The following is a 19,556-nucleotide window of genomic DNA, read 5'->3' as shown; positions in this document are numbered from 1 at the left end:
TTAGCTTAGGGAGCCCCTAGGAGCCGAGGGCTGCCTAGATCCCTAAGGAGAGAGAGGGCGTCCCTGGCTGGAAAAAAGTGGGTGTTGTGGGGTTGGGGCCCTTGAGTGAGCCTGAGCGAGGAGGTCAGGAAACCAGGCTGTGGGGAGGGGACCGGGGTGGGGTGCATCATGTCTCCAGGTGCCACTGAGTGGCAGGAAAAAGTGGGCAGCAGAAGCATGATCTGGAACTATCTCAGAGGCCAGGCCAGAGCCCTCGGACCCGTATTCCCCCCAATCTGGGGACTTTGTGCTTTCTGGCCTACCTCAAAGTGGGCATAGTTAAGGGCACAGGGATGGTGTTGCCCCATCTCCGGACCCCTCAGGGGGCACTTTACGAATGCTTCTTGACTGGGAGGTTGAAAACAAGCCCCTTCGAAGTAGGACTCGGTCCCTTCTTTGTTCTCGCTTCCCTTTGGCTAGCTCTGTGCCTGGCATTTAGGAGTCCCTTAATAAATGCTTCTTTTGATGCTTTTTTGGTCTTTGCGACACCCTGGGCTCTGGACCTTTATATGGAATTGGAGGCATAAGTGACTAAAATGTCACTGGGAAAAGCTTAACTGGATTAGTAAAGTCCAGCGCGTCATAGACACTGTTCGTTTGGGGCTCTGAGCCGCAGGGAGGGTTGCAGTGTGAGCTGGATACCCCGATGCAGGATGTGGGTGAAGCACCAGGGCACCTCGCTGGGTGCCACGGGGAGGTCTCCCTCTCCAGGTTGCCTTCCTGCGCAATCCTCTCTCTTCTCTTGGGCTCTTGGAATTCCTACCCTGCTCCCCCGCCCCGTGCTCTCAGGGCCCCCCGATCTCCTTCCTTTGTTCAGAGCAAGAACCTCCCTGAGCTGGAGCTTCCCACCGCTGCTTTCTGGTATTTCTGTCTATGAGGACAAGGGATTTGAAGTCTGGGGGGAGCCTCCTTCAGGTCTTGGGGGCCTGAATCGGGGGGGATTTGAGGGCTGCTTCTCAGGCTGTCCTTGTTTTCAGTAATTTGTGGCGGTGCACGTTACACGTGTGTGTGTGTGTGTGTGTGTACATGCATATATTCCTATATACCTTCATTTATTGGGGGAAAAGCCACCGATCTCTCTGAGCTGGAAAGTGGATGCCGTCTTAAATGCCCAAGTCCTTAGAGGGTTATGGAAGCCAGCCTGGCTCCCCAGCTACGATTTCTGAGAGGAAGACCATATGGCTGGACTTCAATTGGCACAGTGTGTCACGAGGTCCTCTGGATCACTGCGCAGACCTGGCCAGACATGCTCTGTTCATTCACACCTCTCTTCATTCTTGAGTGCTCCGGAGCTTCCACAGCCCTTATGCATCCGTGGATGGCGCAGCTGTTTGGGAAGGTCGGGGCCCTGTAATGTCGAGGATGCCGGACGCACTGCTGCTGCCCGGCACTGAGCAGGCCGGGCGGCCAGTGAAGGGGCCCTGTGTTCCTGTGATCTGCAGGTTCTTGTGCACCTGATGAGGTAACACAGTTATTGAGCCTGAAGCCAGAAAACAGAAGATGCTCCTGATGTGAGAGAGCTGAGTGGAACACTGGAGAACCGACTGTGAGCTTCTCTGGGGATGGCAGCTGCCTGCTTCCTTTTACTCTGCTTTGTCTTTCATTTCTTGTCTCCATTATAACACTCAAAAGAACTTTTTTACATTAGGGGATTTGTACTTGACCAGAAGGACACAGTGTGGTGGTCAGTAATTGTTGTCTTTGGAGTTAAAGGGAAACAGTGACATTTTAAGCAGTGAAAGGGAGACCTTTCCCAGAAACCTGATCCACGAGCCTGTGAAAGGCGAGTAATGATTCATCTAGAGCCATCTCAGAACCAGGGGTTCTGGGAATTTGGGGGCATCTTGTGCTTGAGGAGCCAGCTGGTTTCGAGGTAAAAGGCTCGGTGAATTTTGCCCTCATATGGGAATAGGACTTTGCCAAGAACAGGATCTCATAGATGACAGCAGATGATGCTTCTGCCACTCTTCCTGTAGAAATGCGAATGGTGTTTGGGAACCTAAAGAGATGGTGTGTCAGCAGTGGCAGGGCCTCCTTTCACTGCTGGAGAAGGCCTCTGGCCAGCTGAAGGCCCACCGTGAGGAGCAGACCTCGGGACCAGCCCCTGGGGTTGTCCCAGCACTTACAACTTAAAAGCGCTTTAAACAGAGAAGGCGCTTCCTAGTGATGGAGTCTTAGCCAAGGTGGTCTCTGCAGTGGACTCAGGAAAGGCCGCTGGGGACGTTCCCTTCACCTCCAGAACGGTATTTCTAGGCCCGCCTAGGGACCATCTATCTGTTCCAGGCCCTCTGCAGAAGAAGAAGCTAAGATTCAGGCAGGTTGTGATCTGGCCTTGTACTAAGCACATGGGGAAATGACACCTGGTCCCTCCTCTCCAGGCCTGCTCTGGTGTTTCATCTCGATTGACTGTTGACAGTGGATTCTTCGGGGCCCTTAAGGAAATGCAGGGGCTGCCCAGCAGCCCACAGCATAGTGTAAGGTAGAAATAGGGCAGAGTTTCTGCAGCTTTTATGGGCTAGAGCACCCGCCATAAAATGACAAAGAAAATGACCTTGAATGTTGTTAACTTAAGGTATTCCAGGCAGCTACAGAGCAACTTTGGAGGGGGCAGGGGCGTTAAGACCAGAAAAAGACTCTCATTTTAAGGTACTTGTAGGGAAGACTTGAATGTTTTACTGTTTTGATCTAGGACCATGACAGTACCAAACAAAATGAGAATTAATATGTCAGATGAGTAGAAATAACAGCACCTACTAAAAAAAAAAACGCCCCCTGTGATTTCCAAGCCTCTGAGTTGTTAAGATTTATCTATGAAGTTGTAGCATTTGCACATCCTTGATCCATAGTGCTACATAAGAGACACCAAATTTCTTAAATCTTTGGTTGCAGATCTCATCTTATGGGTACACTTAATCACATCGGATATCTTTGCTTAATTATACTTCTGTTTCAGTGATAAAACCTTGCTGTAATTTCAGTAAATTAAAAGAAAATCACTAATGATTTATCAAAGAGAAGATTAAAACAAGAATTGGGCCTGCTAATATAATTTCTTTAAAAGCTTTTCATAATAAAATTTAGTTTATCTTAGATTCTTCTCATCTGAGAATTGATTTAAAAGAGCTTTCTTTTTGATATTAAGAGTCCTGTAAAACAACAGCAAAAAATGTCACGTTTGCATATTATCATTTAAGTTGTCTTGATGCCCCTGAGCATCATTAAATAAAGGTTCCATTTTTTTTTTAATCATCAGTGTTATCAGAGTCTGGAGTTCCTTTCAGCTCTGAAGTAAGGCCATTTCGTAATGGAAGGTTTAGCGTCCCTAAAGTGCACTGGGACCTCTGAGATGCCCCCACGTGTCACCTAGGAATTTATACATACTTACATATTATACACATACATACACGTCTCTTGGTTGTGACCTATACACACCCAAACCTTTTTGGATAACCAGGTTTGCTTGGTAACTGCAACAATTAGTCTCTGTATCAGTTGTTGACCTTGTTGGCATATGATGTCAAAAGATGCCTTGAAATCTATACCAGCGATGGCCCCTTGGCTCTCGAGTCCAACAGAGAGCGAAATAGGAAGGGCTTCTTTGCCTTCTCCAGGACGACGTCCAGTCCCTGGGCCTACAGGTGCTCTAAGTCCTCCCCCTCTTCCTATTTATGAATGGTGGCCACTGGTTGCATCTAGCCTTCTAAACAGCGACAGCCATAACTCTGCAAGTGGAGGAATCAAACTTCTCGCCAGACCAGGACTGGAACCCCCCAAAGCTGATCTGTTCACATTTGGATCTTGGATGGTCACCAGAGTCCTGAATTGAACAGGTGGAAGAAGAGGGCTCATCTTTGGGAATGCTGTAGTGCTTGCCATGACCAAAAAAACAGCTTTCTGTTTGAACAGAGGCCCTTCCTTTTCCCTTTGTCTCCTTCTGGGGACTTGCCTGAGGGACCACTGAGTGAGCCATGATGGGCCTGGACAGGATGCTCGCACCCATAACTCCCAAAGGTTTGAGTTGGAAATACAAAGCAGGACGTGACCAGAGGAGGTTCCCTGATTTCTAGATGTTGTCAGGAAACTTCAAGGAAGGTCCCTCTATGGTGGCTGAGAAGATGAAGGCCCCCAGGGGACCATCCAGATGAAGTGACTAACCAAGATGGATGGAAGGAAATTTGAGTGATTTTAAAACAAATGTATAAGTTTTTTTTTTTTTTTTTTTCTTTTTCACAGTTCATCCCCTGCAAGTAGATGTCTTGTTTGTATGGCTTATTTTCTCCTAGCTCTTTCAGGCAGTGACTCCACTCTGTCCTTCCTACGGCTTCCCTTGATCCTCCATTTCTTCTTGCAATGGGCTGCTTTGAGCTGCCTTACTTAACCTAGACCGCCTCATCGCTGCTTCTCTTTCCTGAGAACAATGTCTCTCCTTGACTGTGTGGGGCTCCCGGCTGTCCTCATGGAGGCGCATTCAGCGTCTCCCCTGCGCTAGACCGTATCCTGTGGATTTCATAGGTGGGAGCTTTAGGTGTACAGAGATGTCGTGGCTGGGCCTTCACTGATTCGACCGAAGCTCCGTCTTGGGTTGTTCAGGGGTGGAGCGCTCTGGCTCTCCAGACAGGGGCAGGGACAGAGTTTGGAAATTGCAGGACCCCTCAGTGGCCATCTGGTGGCCATCATGAGGCTTCCCGGGCCCGGAGGAGGCCGTGATCGATGGCCCTATGGCCGAGCACCTGTCTCCTTTCTCAGTATCCCTGGGGCTGGGGCTGCCTGCTGCTCCATCCACCTATCTGTTCATCTCAGGGGCATACCAGTGTCAGGCGGGAGCTCTGGTGGCTGTGGCAAGAGACAGGAGAAGTCATTTGTTAGCTTGAGGGTCCACCTGGTCCAGGTCAGGTAGAGAGGAGATGTTACCCGGCCCTCTTTGCCCATGCCCAGGTACCCGCTGTGATGCAGGGGGGCCCACACAGCCCTATAAGGCAGGCTGGGAGAGAACCCGATCAATTGGATTCAGCCGCATCCAAATGAAATTACATCTGTCACTAACTTTCTTTTCAAGTCACTGAAATCTTCCAAGTCCAACTTTGTCTTGTCAGGTTATTCAGTTGTAACAATGATTTAAACATTTCAAATTGCCTCGAGCACATCAAGGACCTTGTGACAAGGTCTATAAAAATGCTACCTCTTTAAAGAAAAAAGGAAGCTGCATTTCAAGCAGAAGACTATATTGACAGATTTTCTTCTTGGGTCTTCTGAAGCTCAGATTTGCAAAGAAATTGAGAAATGAAGAAAAGCCGTCTTTTTTAAGTAAAAAGTTTTTTTTTTTTATTCATCTATTGTTTGAATTTCATATTTTATAACATCTCTCCTAAATACACAGAGGATTCCTGGTTTCTCTTTTCCTATCGTTTTCTTTCTCAAGTTATCACATCTTACTGAGTGTCCAAATGTAAAATAACAATATGATCTCTATATCCAAGTTGAATGGGATTTGATTCAGTACTATATGGCTTAAGACTTAAGTATTTGAGAAAGTGTTAATCAACTTAAATGTTCACATTTTCAACAAGTAGAAAAGTAATACTCAAGCTTTTTTTTTTTTTTTTTTTTTTTTTTAAGAAAAAAGACATTTTTTGCTAATGAATATAATAAATGAACAAATGCTTGATGTCTGTCAGCCCCTTTGCTGATCACTGAGACAACCGCTGCCTGCAAAGAGCTTAGCCTTCTCCTGAGGGGGGTCTGTGGACATAAGAATTCACCCTACTCTGCAGATGGCCCGTTCTGGGCCTGCCAGGACATAGCCTCCAGTTCTGGGCCGAGGGAAGGGCCCCTTAGTCGTTAACCAGATAAGGACGTCAAGCAGGGTGCCCCAGCCGAAGCCTGGGCAGGCTGCGATCTCGCGGCTTCCTAAGGTTCCCAAGCTTCCCATAGGTCACCTGGTGAGGTGGGGGTTGTTGGTGTCCTCGGGTCACAAGTGAGGAAACTGACACGAGACAGGGTGAGGGGTCATGGAGCAACGGGGATGGACTGAACCCTGAGCTGCTCAGTCTGGTCTGGCCATAGCCGGGCTTTCTGAACTGCGTCTTCCTTCCCTCTCATTCTAGGACCTTGTCTCGGCTCCGTGGCAAGCAGGGCCCCGTTCTGGCTCTCGGCATCTGGTGCCCCGTGGTCATGAGTTCACTCCCTTGCTTTCCCTTTGGCCTCCCTACGCGTCCTCTTGTCTCTCCTGCTGGTTATCACATGTGGTTCATGGCTGTAGAACCTCTGGGGCAGGAAGGACTTGGTCTGGGAGGCCTTTTGGATCCTGGTCAGGCTGCACAGGATTTCCTGCCCTCCCCCACCAGCTTCCCTCCAGTCCGTCTGGCTCAGGCCCTGCCCTCGTTGTGCTCTGGACCAAGCAGTGCCTCCCGTAGGCCTGGGGCAGTCCTCCCCACACCAGGTTTTTTCTGTGTGGGTTATTACTCTGTTCTCTGAAATGGCAGCATGGCTTTACAAGATCCTGGGGTTTGGGTTTATTGATGCGACGTCAAAGGCAAATGAAAGGCCGTTAGTGCCCTGTGCCTGGCGAGCCCCACTGTCCCTTCTGACCATGAGTCCATTACCTCTGTCGAGGAGTCCTTTGGGATGGTGGCCTGTGCCAGCAGAGAGGGACCAGGGCTGCCATCTGTAGTCAGTGGACACGCCAGCCTGCCACACGCTCTTGGTCCTCTGAGGCACTTAGGATACAGTGAAGATGGTGCCTGCCCTCCGAAACCACTTGCTGGGTCTTGCCACTTCCTCCCATTTTCTTAAAAGCACATTTGTGCTTTTAAGTGAATTCTTTTCACAAAGGTTATAAAATAAGGCTTTTGAACAAGCACATGGTTGTGGCCGACTTTTTGCCCTTGATCGTTCTTCTGAGCATCTGGCTCTTTCCTTCCTGAGATAGCTTGCCCGTTGAGCTTCGGGGCTTTCCCAACACTGCTGCTCTCATCCTGCTCTCAGCTAAGGTGGTCGGGTCTGACCTGAGCCTCCGTCTCCACCTCAGAAGCCGTGGCCTTGGGTCTCAAAGATGGTAGCCGTCTTCCTCTAGCCCAACGCCTATGACTGGCCTGCTATCCTACTTCTCGGCCCATCTCTCTGTCTCCATGTTCGGCTGTCTTGGGGCTTTGTTTCCCTTTTGCTGGTTTTCCCCTTGCTTTGGTGATCAATGTTTGGGGCTTGGAGGTTTGGGGCCGGCGGCTTCCCAGTGGCCAAGGCGTCATGAGAGCTCGTCCCTTCTGTCCCCTCCTGGCTTGTTGGGGTCTCGGCGTGAGCCTTGGCCATTGTGGCCACAGCGCGTGGCTGGTCTTTGAGTCTGGCCTTTTTCTTGATCTGGTTGGACTTGGATGTGGCATTTGTTAGCGGGCTTGTCCCTGGGGCGCCGCGGTCCAGGCGGGATTTGGTTTCAGACTACTGGCTATTGGGATACCGGGCAGCTGGTCCCAGAGCCTCATGGGATGGCTCAACCTTTGACTGGCCTTCTAAGACTCAGTTCTCCGAGCTGTAAGGAGACGAGGACAATGAATAGCTCAGGATTGTGATAAGGACAGGGGCATCTAAGGAAAGGCTCGAGCACCGCAGAAGTGCCAGCTCTTCTTGGTCCCACTCAGCCACTCTTTGCCCTTTCACATGTGGCAGTGGCAAAGCCTTTGATTCCAGAAGCACCCTGAAGTCTGAGTCTTATTCCAGCCCAGGCGGGATCTTTGTTGGGGCAGGGCATGGGGAGTGGCCGTTCCCTGGTAGGATGCAAGAACAGCCAGAGAACAATGAGAGAGAATTGTCTTCTCTTGAAATTAATTTTATTTTTTCACAAGGAAGTTCATGTATTCAGTTTGCATCTTATTTTCTCTCATGAATGGGTTACTTTTTTTTTCTTGTGGACAGTTTTCACACGGAATGTTTAGGGCAGCCAGGTGGTGCAGTGGATGGAATGCTCAGCAGACAGTGGATGGCCATGTGAGCCAGGGCAAGCTGCTTAACCTCTTTGCCTCAGTTTGTCACCTGTATGATGGGGATAATAATAGCACAGTGCCTGGCACATAGTAAGTGCTATATAAATATCAGCTGCCATCATTATTGTCACTTGTCATTTTGTCAGTACTCGTCACTTTAGCATCCTTGGAAAAAGGAACTGAACTGGGAGCAGGATATCCTGGGTTTGGGGCCTAGATCTCTTGCCGCCCCTCGGCTTCTGCTTCCTGTTCTTGTCCAGAGTCGGACAAACTCTGGCATTTAACTTTGGTTGATTTTCTCAGAAGTCGATGGATGCCTTTAATTTTCTTAACCAGGGCATTCATTTCAAATAAGGGGATGTAGCTTTTGTGACAAGAACTCAACTGTCTGAGAAAAGAACTCCTCATAAGTCATGTGCTCATTTTCCCTTTGATTGCAAGATGCATCCTATTTCTTAGTTTGAATTTATTTGGTTAATCAGTCATTTCAGATGCTCAGAAACAATTGGGAAATACTGAACAGTTTGCAAACACCGTTCCCCAACAGTGCACGTGAACAAACCCGCCACTTTTTCACAGATGGCAATTTTACATTTTAAAGGGTTATTTTTAATCCTTTATTTCTGTTGTTTGTGACCTAGCTCTTTTTCAAAACCCCAAACTTAAAAATGTAAATTTTAATTGATAAATGAAATCAACAGGGTTCCGGGGAATTTTTTTTTTTTTTTTGGCCTTTTTATCTGAAAGCTAATTCACATTTGTTAATGTCATTTACCATATGCTGAAACTGAATATTCTAAGAGTGAAAGTAAACATAAAGCTATAAACTAAAGTCAGAGATTTCTCAGTTCTTACTTTTTAGGGGAACATTTTCCAGAATTCAAGAGCTAATTGAATGATTTCTAATCTGGAAATGGCCAAGATGATAGTTCTTGATGTCAGTTTTGGAAAGATGTTCAGCTATGAGTTGGACTAGATCCAAGGTTCCTTTCAACTGAGAGATTCTCTGCAACATGTGATCTTTACAATGGCATCTTTGAGAAATAAAATCACTAAGGCTACCATTAACCAAACTGACCAAAGTATAATTTTAATATTATAGAAAAAACTGCAATTCATTCTTCTTTATAATATTATTATAACTCGGTAAGAGTGAAATCAGTAAGTACAACTGTCTTCTTGAACCAAAGAGGCCTGAGTTGGGACACAAGTGTTTCAATGTATCGTGAAATGAGTAATTTTCGGGTGTCTTCTGCGCGCCTAGCATTGTGCTAAATGCCTGCTGAAATAAAACAGTGTCAGCCAAAGAATTTCTGTTGTCACTTTTGTGTCTGTTGTGTAGATAATCATGAATTAGAACATCTTAATTCTGAAAACGGGTTCATTTTCTAAATTCTGCCCTGAAAATATTGTTCAAAAAATGGAATAAAATGTGTTGCTTTGACGTATGACTTGGATGCAATAAGCTCTTTAAGGGAGATAATCTTTGAAAGTCTCCTTCGGAAAACTTTGGTTTCCAGGCAGCCCCCTCCAGGGGCCTTTGTCACTACGCTTCTGTGAGGTGAGGGAGTTAGGCTTCTCGTGCTGAGGGGGTGCCTGTGGAACGACTGCGGGACCGTCAGCCTGTAGCGGGGAGCGTCAGACCGGGCAGGGGTCTCCTTCCTGCCGGACCGGTTTGGGCCTCAAAGGGCTTTTCTCACAACAACCTTGTGAGGCTGGTTTTACTTGGAAGTGCACCCCCACACTTTTCACAGCAGAACACCTAAAAGCCAAATACCACTGTGTGTTGGATGGCCCGGTGTTCAGCAAGAACACAGACATAAGAATGGACCTTGTGTTTCTAGTGAGTATTCGGGTCTTTCCCCCAGCATGGGCCATCTCTCTCTCGTCCTGCACGTGCCTCCCAATGTACACATTGGTATGCACTTGTTGCCACTCAGGATGTTCTGGGTTGGGACAAAAGGAAGAAGTATAGCAAAGAGATTCACTTTAAGTTTGTTCCCCAAATTCCCATTGACAGCAACCTTGGCGTCTCTGCCAGACTGAGCAAATGGAAGGCGTGCTTTCCTTCTCCTGCCCCCTTCCCCGCCCCCATAAATTTCTGTTTTTTCCTCTCGTGGTGATTTTTCTTGGGTTCTGGCAGAGTGTCTCTTCAGGAACAGCTTTCTGTAATTGTGCCACTTTTCACTTTCTTTCTCTCAATGGAAATTCGAAGCATTAAACACATCTCAAATCTTTGAAAATAAAGTTGTTTAGAAGTGTTGTTAGTGTTTGGCAATGCTGCCGCAGCACTAACGCTCCCCTTGCTTAGCTGATGTTGCTGCCATGTTGTAGTGTACGCTACCTAAGAAATGAACTGCATTTATTGAGCAGCCAAAATTTCAGTCCTGAAAATAAAAAGCAGAAATAGTAAAGGAATACTCGTTTGATGGGCTCAAGCATAAGAAGGGTTGGACGAAGCTGAGGGAATCAGGTGTGAGGCACCTACCTCGTTTGGAATAGTTGACTAAAAGTGTAGCCATATAATCAATATGAAAAGCAGATACTTGAGATAATAAAGATATTTGCAATTGGGATGATATTTTTAAGTAGCTTTTTCATGCCTGCTGCACGTCCCGTACTTGTACTGATATCCAGAATTACTCAGTTGTTAAGGAAATTAGCTCTTTAGAGGATAGTTGTTTAAAAACAAGGCAGTAGAGGATGCCTGCCAGTGGGGCAGAAATCAGAGAAATGTTCCTGGAGGTTTCTGATGAAGGCATTTGGACCTTGCTTGGAGCTTGACTCCAGGCACCCTAAAGCTGACTGCCCAGAGAAGGGTTCTCCGGTCCAGCCACCTCCTTCAGCAGGTTATTAAAGGGCTGGTAGTTCAGAAGCAGGAAGGATGCCGTCTGCGATCATGTGCCTTTTGATTGTCCTCTGCTCAGGCGGTGAGAAGAGCATCATTCTCCTAGCAGGAGGCCCCCTTTTTAGTAAAGCAGGACTGATTCAGGACTTGGAAGGGCCCCGAAGCCTCCCCGAGATGAGCACCCCACTCTCCCGCTGCTCCTCCCGGGAGGACACGTCAGGGGGAGCGCGTGTCCCTAGCCCCCGTGGTGGGGGCTGTGGTTAGAATGTTTCATAAGACGGCGTTGTGCAGAGCTGTTATGATCTCTGAATGTTAATGTTCTTTTCTTATCACTTTACTGTGTAGATTCCCTTCATGAGACCCATCTCTGCCACAGCTCGTCCTCGGAGGCAGTCCCGGAGCCCTCTTTTATAAGTGCTTTTAAAATGTGGATAAAACTCTCGATAGAGTACCTAAAGTAAAGGAGAACAGCTATCTTGACTTATCTTTCTATAACTTATCACGACCAAAAGTTGAGTTTGCTCGTCAGGTTTGCCTAGAATGGAATTGATTGGTTTGTTACTCACACTGACGGGGCAGTCCATTTGCCTGCTTTTTTTCCTTTGCTTTTTTCTTTTTCTTTTTTGTTTTGCACTAATCAGAAATGCTTGATCTGTGCATTGTTGGAAAATACTGGATAAATGTCTTGTCCGAATTGTCCTATTAAGTCATGTCTTTCTCCCCTGTGCTTCCGTGGCAAATGATGATGTGCAGTGCTGGGACTCAGTGAAGAGGGCCAGAATCTATGGGACTTAAATGCCGCGGGCTGCTCCTGAACAAAGAAAGCCATGCTCTTCCTCTAGTCCGCTTGCCGTCTTAGGCCGCCTGAGCCGTCTGTTCCGATTTCAGACGACCTCTTGTGGAATGCCTATAGAAGCCTGTGCTGGGAAAAGATTGTTACTCGTAACGACGCTCGGGCAGTGCCAGGAAGGCTCGGCCTCTGGCAGCGCGGGGCCCTCTCGTTCGGAAGCCCTTATCTTGTTCTGGAAGCCAGAGTCCTGTGCCTATATTAGCATGAATTACTCAGTGTTTACGCTTCTGATTTAACCATGTGAACCAAGTATCTTCGTGTTGCTTTCTGGATCTTTGTTGAGCAATACTTGAAATTTGCAGTCTTTGACGTCTTCTCTGAGATCACTGGGTTCAGGCTGAATTTGTTTTCCCCAGACGTACGTAGCGAAAGTGTGAGCTCACCAGAAGGGTGCCGAATAGTCTGACTGTACTGTGTGCCCGCTCAGATACCTTCATCGACATCTGTATCTTCCCGGGGAGATACAGGAATTACATTTCCATCTGCAGATTTTCTGATCCAAATTTAAAATCAACAACAGAAATGGTTTGAATCTCCTATTACTCCAGCCTGAACTGACTTGGAAGAGATTTGTAAATGACAACATAAATTTCTTGTGGAAACTCCTGATTTATAGTGATGGTTTGGGTTGAAAATAAATTAAACACAGGGGGAAAAAAAAAAAAAAACAATGGAAATGTTATAGGTGATTGAGGGGAAAACGCAAATAAAAAGATACTGTATTCTCTATATTATACCTATATCATAGTATAAGACCATATGTTTGACTAAGATGTTCAATAAAAGTAACATGGTGTGTGTAAAATGGTGTATAAATTGAGATAATTAAATTATCAAAAGATATTTTACAGCATATCAGGGAAAGATTAATATTCTGTAGCAAAGCACTAAATAGTTCTGTTATATTGCATTAGAAATCAAACTCCAGGTTGTTGTCATAATGTAGGAATAAGAAAAATGATAGTTTCTAGAATCTCACCAACTTGAGAAAAAATGACAACCGTTTCACTAATGGAAAAATGCTAATATGCCAGCAGTGCTCGGCCTTCTCTAATGCCTGATTAGAAATTACTTATGGTCACTTTTTTTCTTTCTCGAAATCATTATGCCGAGTGACTTTTTGTGGCTCTCTTAATCAAAATTGTTACCATGCTTCCACGAGAGCACCTTGTAATCCTGAAGACCGAGAGGCGATCATCTTTTTGTGGGCAGATTTAAGTGTCTTTTGTCTCACAGCATAAAATATCAACTCCATAATTCATGAGCTAGATTTTTTGCAAAGGTGAGCTTGGAAGAGGGAGTACCGTGGAGGGAGTGAGATAAAACACTTCCTGTCCTTCCTAATGGCCTCTCCTAAAAACTCTCCAATTTTCCACACTATAAAATTGACCTTGTCCATAATTGGCCCGGCTGCTATTCCGAGGTGATATTAATTTGTGCTTAAACAATCTGTACCGCAAGCACTTCAGAGCTCCCAGGTCTTGATGTGTAGTGATATGTGTATAATATCACACCCAAGAGGGAAAGGGGAAAACTGAAGATGAGCTTGGTCATTTTAAGACAGGAAAGAGAAACCGACAGCATCTGAACAGCTCATTTTGTGCCGCCCCACATGGGGCAGCAGATGAGCTCTGTTGGTCATCATTCCTGCTCTCTCCTCCAGGCCAGTTACAACCTTTCTGTGATTTGGGAGCTGACAGGTTCCGTGCAGCCCCCAGAATTCTCCTGCAGTTTCTGGGAATGAGTCTCCCATTCCCTCTGTAACTCTGCTAGTCACTTTAACAGCTTTGGAGACAGGGCCTTCAAGGACCCAGGTGTTCTTCATGCCCTTAGGAGGGAAATGAGCACGCACTAGCTAGTGTCCATAGATGGGTGATTTGAATGGAAGTGTAGGGATGGATGGATAGGCCCATGAGGATGGTTTTATTAATCTCTTTAAAAGGAGGCATCAAAAATTCCGGTGTATTTCTAGAAGGAAGAATTTTTTCACATTCACAAACATGAAATTCACCCCTGTTCTGTAAAACTGGAACTCCCCCTTCAAAGCAGACCCTTGACAGCTCCTTTTCCCGAAGGTTTGCTAGCGACTGTTCATCATCATGCCTTTGTAGTTTAGAATGCCTCAGATAACGAAGCCGGCTACTTCATCGATGACTTATTTTGTGCCCTATGTTTGAATGCGTTTCTTATTATAGTCATAACATTTGCCAAGTGTCCATTTGCATCGGGTCACCCCACCAACATCACACTTCTCAATCTCCTTTCCCAGCATGATGTGCTGAATAGCTATTGTTCTGATTGAATAAAAAACAGTTACTGGTTTAACGTCATCGATCTAGTTTTTATTTGGCTCATATTTTGAGAATATTACCACAGACCCCTTCAAATATATGCATAACTGCAGTTTTGCAATTGTTTAAAAAATCAGTCTAACTATTTTGATATGATGCTTTATATTAGGGAGTTTTTTTTTTTTTCCCTTCAGTTTCTGAAGCTGCATTTGTAAGCTGTTATTTAAAGATTAGATTATTAATGTTGTGTTTCAGCGACTCCAAGGTAATTACTATGACAGCTTTAGATGGCTACTCCAGCCTCTGAATGTCGAATCATTAGGGGAGAGGGATATTTTTTTTCTTTTTAAATTTGGTGTTTGCTGTTTGTTTTTTGTTTATTTTTAAAAAATCCTCTGCCTGAGTCAGCTCTTTGTGAATGAATATGTGTGGTATTAACTCTGGTGACTTAACAATGTTTCTGTGATGAGCATGTTTTGCATCTCTTACTCCTTTATGAAAATGCAGTGCTCACTCCTAAGACTTTCTGGAGGCCAGCTGATAAGGCTGCCTGCTGTGCCAGGAGAGGAGATATCATGAAATTGGACTCTCGTGCTGGGCTTTGTAAATAAAATGAGATTGACCTCCCCCAGCCATTATCTCATTTATCTGATTTACATTGTAAAATCAGGAGCTACACTATTGATTAGAGCATAATTAGTTAATTATGAAGAGAGAAATACAAAGTTATGTGGGGTGTGAGCACAGCAGGATATTCTGCCGACAAATTTCCAAGGGCATGAGCAGATGGAGATGGGTTTGTTACAGAACAAAACCGCTGAGCTTCAGGTATGGAGATATGGAAAATGACTCTCTCCCTGCACCCAGGTACTTGACCTTAGTCCATGGATTTTTACGGTACTATTTGCATTTGTATAGTTTGTCTTTTATCGGATAACCTGAGTCTTTTATGTATCATTTCATCAACATCATCCCCTTTTATTCAGGAACTCCAGAGAAAATTTATAGATGAGATTATTTATTTCCAGATAATATACTTTATGCAAAATAATTTTTTTCTTCCAAAAAGTGATTATTTTTCTTCAGTCTTGTTTTGATCAAAGTATGCACTAGATTTAATGAGAACACTTAACACTTTAATTGATATTTTCTATATCTTGATATGTATAGAAAGAAAAAAAAGTGTTTTAACACTAAATGCTATTTAAATTTTGGCAGGATGAAGAATTGTGTTCGTCTGCTATGATTCGGAAATATTTTAGCACATGGGACACATCTTACTTAAGGTGTTTGATTGGAACGATTGGCAATTCTGCAGGGGTAGATTCCATAGCTCTGCATTTTGCGGGCTTTTTTTTGTTTGTTTGTTTACTTCTAACTGGATTCCTTTTCAAACATTGAGATGAAACTTTTGTCTTTATAAAAAATATGATGGAATCAGCAAATCTGAGCCCATCAGTTCTGTTGTCAAAAAGAAAAGAAAAAAGAATGTAATGTTTTAGATCAAAAGCCAGGCTGATAGTTTTGCTTGAAGCCAGCTTCTCAATTCTGTGCCATCATATTCTTGCCCCATCAGTACAGTGGGACACCGACTTCCTGGAGAGGGGACCAGACTGGCCTAGACCTGGCACCCCTTTGGAAGCGAGGTCACTTGCAAAGAGCAGACTCTGTTTTTCTCCATTGTAACGTCACATGTGCTAAAACACTTTCCACTAAATGGATAACAGAAACGCCTCAGAATGGCAACTGAAAGAGTTAAGACCTCGCATGAGGCTCGCCTCATGAATCAGCCCAGTCCCAAGTAGAGCCACCATGAATTTGTTACCCACAAGGGTGTGCTGAGGAGCATTCGGGGACCTTCTTCCACTTTTTTTAAAAGGAATTCAATGGAAATTTATTTCACAGCTTTATCATATGCCATCCCCAAGAGGTGGTTCTCTTAAATTTTAATTCTGCTCTTTGTTTTCTTTGTCATCTCAATATTTTAGCGACATTATAGACTCGTAGTCTTTTTTGGTCATTCTCTTTTGGTAAATGAATTGCTACAAAATCAGACACAAGGTCATTCCGTGATTTTTTTTTTTAACCCCAAAAGCTAACTTTCCCTTTATCTCCCTTAAGGAATCATATCTTGATGAGTGCATTCAGTAGGAATTTAATTAAATACTGTAATTAGATAAGGAAGTGAAAGTCATATCACATTTTTCAAATTGAAAACAATATACTATATTAATCTGGGTAGTTTGATGCTATAAGAACACTTTCTTCAAAGCGTAATAAACCTTTCACTCCCCAAATATTGTTTTATTCTAGTCTTTTAAAAAATTTTGATGCTTAATGATATTTTTAGCCTCTCAATGTCAAATAGATGTTTGGATGTGACAGCCATGCGTGACAGTGGCATGTAATATTAATGGACATATTTTAAATAAATTTTTCTCAATCAGTATACTATTAATCATTGTTAGACAATTTCTAGAATGTATATTTAAAAATTTAATTCAACAAATGTTAAACATAATTGAGAGGAATGAGGAAATTTTTCATTTTATGAGATGAGATTATTTCAGCAACATATGAAGTAAATGTCCCATTTGAAAACAGAAAACCTCAAGTTGCTTTTTTCTTCATTCTCCTTTTACCTGGGGGCTTTGTGCTAGATGATTCTATTACAGAGAAGTATTTGTTTCATGCCTTTTGGAAGACTGTATTTATTCACGCTGCAGCTAACAGGATTTTATAACCAAAACAAAACCTCTTTTTGTGGGTAGCCATGAGGGCGTTAATACAGACTGTTGGGCTTCCCTGTTGGTAAGTAGAGTGATGGGTATGTAGGGCTGCTAATGGTGTCTCTGTTTTGTGTCTTTGGTGTTCCTTTTTTTACAATCGGACAGAGTCATGGCCTTCCACGTTGGGTATTTCTGTTCCTGGCGTGCAGAGCATTGGGTTTTTAGTATGTGTTACCCGGTTTCCCAGAATAGGCTGCCCTAACCCTTCCACATGTAAATAGAGGTTAAAATACGGTCTAAGAAGCCCATAATGCCAACATTAGAAGGCACCCTAGAGGCGTCCTCGAGCAGCCGATACCTGACCAAGAATCACCTCGACAAGGTTCCCAAGCAGCAGGTCCAACCTTTGCTGAAAGACATCGAGTGAGGGAAGACCCGCCATCCTTTGAGGTAATTCATTCCACTGTCTTGACAGTTTTCATGGGGAGGACATTCTTCCCTACTGGAAGCCTCCTGTCTTCCTTTGTGGGATTTCCGCCCACTGCTCCTAGTACTGTCTCTGGGGACCAAGCACATGTTCCTCCTTGGAGGCCGCTGTCCTAACCCCCTCTCCCCACCCAGTCTTCTCCTCTGTCTCAATAGCCCTGTTCCTCCAGGTGGTCCTCAAAGCTTTTCGCTCTCCCAGGGACCCTCCTAGATATTCAACCCTCGACTCAATAGTCTTACCAAATTGCGGTGCCCAGGCTTGTAGATGATGCTCCAGCAGTGGGCTAAATGGAGCCAGATACAGTCCACACTCAGCTTCCTTTTCTAGAAAGCTTCAAGACTGTTTCTGAATTGGAGAGTACCATGTCATAATGCATTCTCCTCCTGAACTTATTGGCCATTGAAAGCTCTAGAAGATTTCTCTCTCTACGTGTGTGCACATCCAGTTATAGCTGCGTGTCTACCATTTATCATTCATCCATCATCCATGCATCTGTTCATGTGTCACCTCTTATCCATCCATCTATAGTCCTCTGTCTCTGTCAATTAATCTACCATCTCTCCCTCTGAATATCCATCCGTCTCTCCACCACCCATCCATCCATCCCTTTCTCTATCCTTTCTATCATGTCTGCCCATCTGTCTGTCCATCCATCCATCTTTCTGTCTCTGTCCATTAATCTACCATCTATCTCTCCCTCTATCTGTCCATCCATCTCTCCACCTTCATCCATCCTTCTATCATGTCTGTCCATCTCCACCCATCCATCTGCCGAGCCTGCCTCTGTCTGTGATTCTGCTCCAGGAGGAGCATCCCTCCTTGCCATTTAATCCCAAAGCTCCAGCCAGCCCGTTTATTAGCTGGAGAGAATGAGGAGATGAGGGGCCTTGAGTCTTTCCGTTTTCCCCTGCCCCCGCTCACCATCTCCGATATAAATCCATTTTCTCCCTTCACATAAGAGGATCATTTGGAGGAACTGAGGCTATTTAGCCTGGAGAAGAAAAGGTTTAGGAGGGGATTGCACAGCCAGCTCCCTTTAAAAGATTTGAAGACCTGCCGTCTGAAGAAGGCATTGGCCAAACAGGTGGGGCACAGTGGGGAGCCAAAGGCAGAATCAGGCTTCACGTCAGAACGAACTTCCTAACCCTAAAAGATGTATCCTGGGGGTCCCCCTCCCCCAAGTGGCCTGATCCCTTGTTGGCTGCTTCTGGGGGGCTTTATTCGTAAGGCTTCCGGGCCTTCAGGCTCTGGAATTGTAGGCTTCAGCAGTCTGCACCCGCGGAATGTCCCCAGCTTGGGGTGGAATAATCTCTGCTCCCAAGGGTTTCTCAGGATTCAGGACTCAGTCCACCATTCAGCCCTGGGGCTGGGAGGGACCTCAGTCACCTTGCGCATCCTTGTTTGCCTCCTGGTGACTGCAGAGCCTGTCTGGGGCTCAGGGGGACGGGTCATTGCTGGGGGCTGTCCCCCTTCCTGGTCTCCGGGTCGGATGTTCTGGGGTCTAGGGGCGAGGGGCTTAGGTGTGACGCAGGTAAATGGGCTGCAGTTTCCCATAAATGGCTGTGTCACTGACAGCCACAGGCGGGGGAAGAGGGGTGTTCTAAAAGTGTCCAGATATTCTGGCTGCATTTTCTCAGTGGAACCTCCCAAAGTACCCAACCCAAAGTTGGGTCCTGGGGGTTTCCTTGACTCTATTTTGCAAATCAAAAATCCAAATCTCAGAGACACCCACTAGGCATCAGAGGTCCAGGCTCCCGGGGCAAAGTCCTTTATTCCCACCCCAGATAGGCACTGGGTACAAGGCTCACCCACCCCTCTGACTGAACCAGGTTGGCCTCTCTGAGTTAGCAAACTGCTGACCTCTAGGGACGTTCCCGGGCTCAAGAGCTGGCTGGGCTCGGAAGGGTAGCTTTTTTGGTCCCGGGCTGGAAGGGGCGCAGTGGATAGAAGTGGCTGAGAGGCAGAATTAGACCCAGGATGGTGCGGGGTCTTTAGTGAGGGCCGTGGGACACTCAGAATCCTCCAGGAAGGCAAGAACATATTCTTGAAGCCTTTCTGCCTGAAATGTTTTTCTGAAAATCTGGTGCTGAAAAAAGAACCTTCTGGGAAGCGAGCTCTCCAGAAACAATCATCCCTGAAGTGTCCAGGTAACAGAGAGCAAGGTCTAGAAAGGAGAGTGTTGGGCCTTGAGGAGGCCCTGCTCAGGGTTCCCCCCACCCCAGCCTGAGCATTTGGAGATCTAGGGAGCGGGGGTCTCGGGCTCCCGAGCCAGCGTTTTACATCGACTCGTGCTGCCTTCAGTGCAATGGTGCCCAGAACTTCCAAGGCCACATAGCTCC

General features: G+C 45.6%; 1 protein-coding gene across 4 annotated transcripts in view; it reads left to right on the top strand.

Annotated features, from left to right (window-relative positions):
• The window catches only part of PHF14 (PHD finger protein 14), a 139,051-nt gene that overhangs the window by 83,108 nt on the left and 36,387 nt on the right, over window positions 1–19,556 (top strand). Inside the window, exon 17 of one of the 4 annotated variants that reach the window (XM_031940739.1) lies at window positions 11,614–14,032. The exons of 2 other annotated variants lie outside the window; for them this stretch is intronic. In XM_031940739.1, coding sequence (XP_031796599.1) covers window positions 11,614–11,629 — 16 coding nt within the window. In that variant the 3' untranslated portion in view covers window positions 11,630–14,032. Of the gene's footprint in view, window positions 1–11,205; window positions 14,033–19,556 lie in introns of those variants that run through there. One more of the 4 variants, XM_031940740.1, reaches the window with a different exon arrangement.

This window comes from Sarcophilus harrisii, chromosome 5 (genome assembly GCF_902635505.1).
Source record: "Sarcophilus harrisii chromosome 5, mSarHar1.11, whole genome shotgun sequence".
NCBI lineage: Eukaryota > Metazoa > Chordata > Mammalia > Dasyuromorphia > Dasyuridae > Sarcophilus > Sarcophilus harrisii.
The sequence above is the reverse complement of the archived record's forward strand: the minus strand, read 5'-3'. Positions and strand labels throughout refer to the sequence as shown.